This window comes from Carlito syrichta, unplaced genomic scaffold, assembly GCF_000164805.1.
Source record: "Carlito syrichta isolate Samal-C Ts95f unplaced genomic scaffold, Tarsius_syrichta-2.0.1 Scaffold307880, whole genome shotgun sequence".
In the NCBI taxonomy this organism is placed as follows: Eukaryota; Metazoa; Chordata; class Mammalia; order Primates; family Tarsiidae; genus Carlito; species Carlito syrichta.
The window spans coordinates 21059-23501 of record NW_007251976.1 but is presented as its reverse complement, the minus strand read 5'-3'; the positions used below and the strand labels follow the sequence as shown (position 1 = coordinate 23501).

General features: G+C 65.3%; 1 protein-coding gene across 1 annotated transcript in view; it reads right to left on the bottom strand.

Annotated features, from left to right (window-relative positions):
- CHTF18 (chromosome transmission fidelity factor 18) overlaps positions 1-1927 on the bottom strand; it is a 10065-nt gene extending 8138 nt beyond the window's left edge. Inside the window, 3 exon segments of the mRNA XM_021715850.1 lie at positions 565-733; positions 855-1005; positions 1837-1927. Of these exon segments, the coding sequence (XP_021571525.1) occupies positions 565-733; positions 855-1005; positions 1837-1927 (411 nt within the window).
- Positions 1928-2443: the final 516 nt, after the last annotated feature.

Here is a 2443-nt window from a genome sequence, read left to right as displayed (position 1 = left end):
AGAGGAAGAAGGGAAACGGGAGAGAGGATGGAAAGGGGAGGGGGAAGTGGAGGGGGAAGAGGAGGGAGCAGGGGAGGGAGAAGAGAGAAAGAAAAGAGGGAAGAGGAGGGGGAAAGTAGAGGAAAAAGGGGAAGGGGAGGGAAAAGGAGAAGGAAAAGAGGAGGGGAGGAGGAAGAGGAGAGGAAGAAGGGAAGGGGAGAGAAGAAGGAGAGAGAAGAGGGGGAGAAGGGGAGTGGGAGGGAAAAGGGAAAGGAGAAGGAAGACAGGGAGAAGAAGAGTAGGAAAAAGGGCGGGGAAGGTCCTGCTCACCCTCCCCACCCTCAGACCTCGCTAAGCCTACTAAATGGCAGCATGGCACAGGAAGGCTGTGTCTACTGAGGCCACGCCCCAGACGCAGCTTCACCCTCTGCAGCCGGGTTGGGTGGATGTGGCCACTTTTCACATGCTGCCTGGCTGAGGGCTCCCTGCTGAGCACTGGGCAGTCCCTCAGGACCCCAGGGCCCAGGACCCACACACCTGCAGGAAGGTATGGCTGGCCCCATGCTGCACCCACCCAGCACCCACCTGCACCCCTAAGCCCACGGGGTCAGCATGTAGCACCAGAAAGGCCCGGTCGCCCCCCGTGGATGTCACATGGATGTAGTTCTCCAAGATGGGGGGCCGCCTCAGGACAAGACGGTGGGCAGCGGACGAGGCCCGCATGAGACCTGCATCAGCAGCAGCATCCAAGACTCTAGGAAGGAACAGGGCTCAGTCTCAGGTTTAGGGATAGGGCCCCAGGCCTCATTAGAGAACAGGATCCTTCTAAGACCCTAGAACATTGGGGTGGGACGCGCATGCCCCAGGCCACACACCCGTGGCTCCACAGCTTGGTGGGAATCTCAGGACTTGGTGGGGGGGTGATGTCCCTTAGCTGGCAGTCGGGGGACAGTGGCTCCTGCATCTCCTCTGGCCTGAAGTTCAGCTTCTTGACCACCTCCAGCCTGGGCCGTTTGACCCTGGGGGCTGCAAGAGACATATGCAGGAACAAGTGACCCTCCCACAGCTCCACACCCACACGGATGCCCTGGACCAAGGGTTCGCAACACCCAAGCAACGGACAAGGTAAGCCACTCCCCATGGCCTGCAGGACCACCTGAGCTCCAACTCCAGTCACATCAGGGTGGTGTCAGATTATCATAAGAGCGAGCCCTGCTGTAAACTGAGCTTTGAGGGATCTAGGGTGCAGCTCCTTAGGAGAATCCAACGCCTGGGAATCTGAGGTGGAGCGGAGGCAGTGATGCTGGCCCTGGGGAGCAGCTGCAAGTGCAGAGGAGTGTGAGCTGTGAGGCTGGACTGTGCATCCCCCGCCGTGGAAAAGTGGACTTCCACAAAACCGTCCCTGAGGCCAGAAAGGTTGGGGACCGTTGCCCTAGATCATCCTGCAGACGTACTGGAGGGTAGCGGCCTGGCCTGCCTCTTCCCAGGGCCCTCCTGGCGGCTCCGGAGGGAAGCATCTCGAGGGGCCTGGATGGTGGCCTGGCCTCCAGCGCGGGGCTCCTCCAACGTCGGCTGGCACCCGCCCGCCGGGGACGGGAGAACCCGGGAGGGGCTCAGAACGGGTGGCCCTGCTGGAGAGAGGACTCTAGACGTCGCCCCGGGACACAGGCAGTAGGTCCCTCCGGCAGCGCGACGCCGACAGGCCCTCCGCCTGAGATCTCCGGGTTCCCGGGGCCTCTTCTGAGCAGACAGACCTCCCTGCCCGCCCAGAGGCGGGGTTAGATATACGGCCTAGCGGCGGGGGTCACGGAGAGGGGACGGCGGCAGGGCCAGGCTGCGCCCCAGGGCCGCGCCCACCTTCCAGCTCAGCCAGCACCTCCAGCTCATCCGCAAACCGGCTGTGGAAGTCGTCCTCGACGCCGCACAGCTCTCGTCCGTGGTCTTCCATGCTGGCCCCGGGACTCGCGCTCCGAACTTCCCGCGCCGCCGCCGCGCGCCGCCGCGCGCCGCCCCACCCCAAGCGTGCCCCCGCCGCCAATCAGCAGCTGGGGAGCTGGCGGCCTCGCCATTGGACAGCGAGGCGGGGGCGGGACAGCGCTCGAGTGGGCGGGGCCGAGTTCCGGCTCAGTCTTCGTGGCCGCGGGCCCCGAGCTGCTCGCTATTGGCCAGAGCTGCCGCCCTTCCACGGTGAGGGCGGGCCAGGGCGGGGCGAAGGAGGGCGGAGCACAAAGCGGGCGAGGCCAAGTTCCTACTCAGCAGTCGCAATCGCGGGGCCCGGTGTGCTCACCATTGGCCGGCGCAGCCGCCCTTCCACGGCTGGGGCGGGTCGTGGACGGGACGGAGAAAGGCGGTGCCAGCAGCGGGCGGGGTCAAGGTCCTACTCTGCAATCGGAGCTGCGGCCCCGGGGTGCTCGCCATTGGCCGGCGCCGCAGCCCTTCCTCGGGCGAAGGGTGGGCGGGCGCG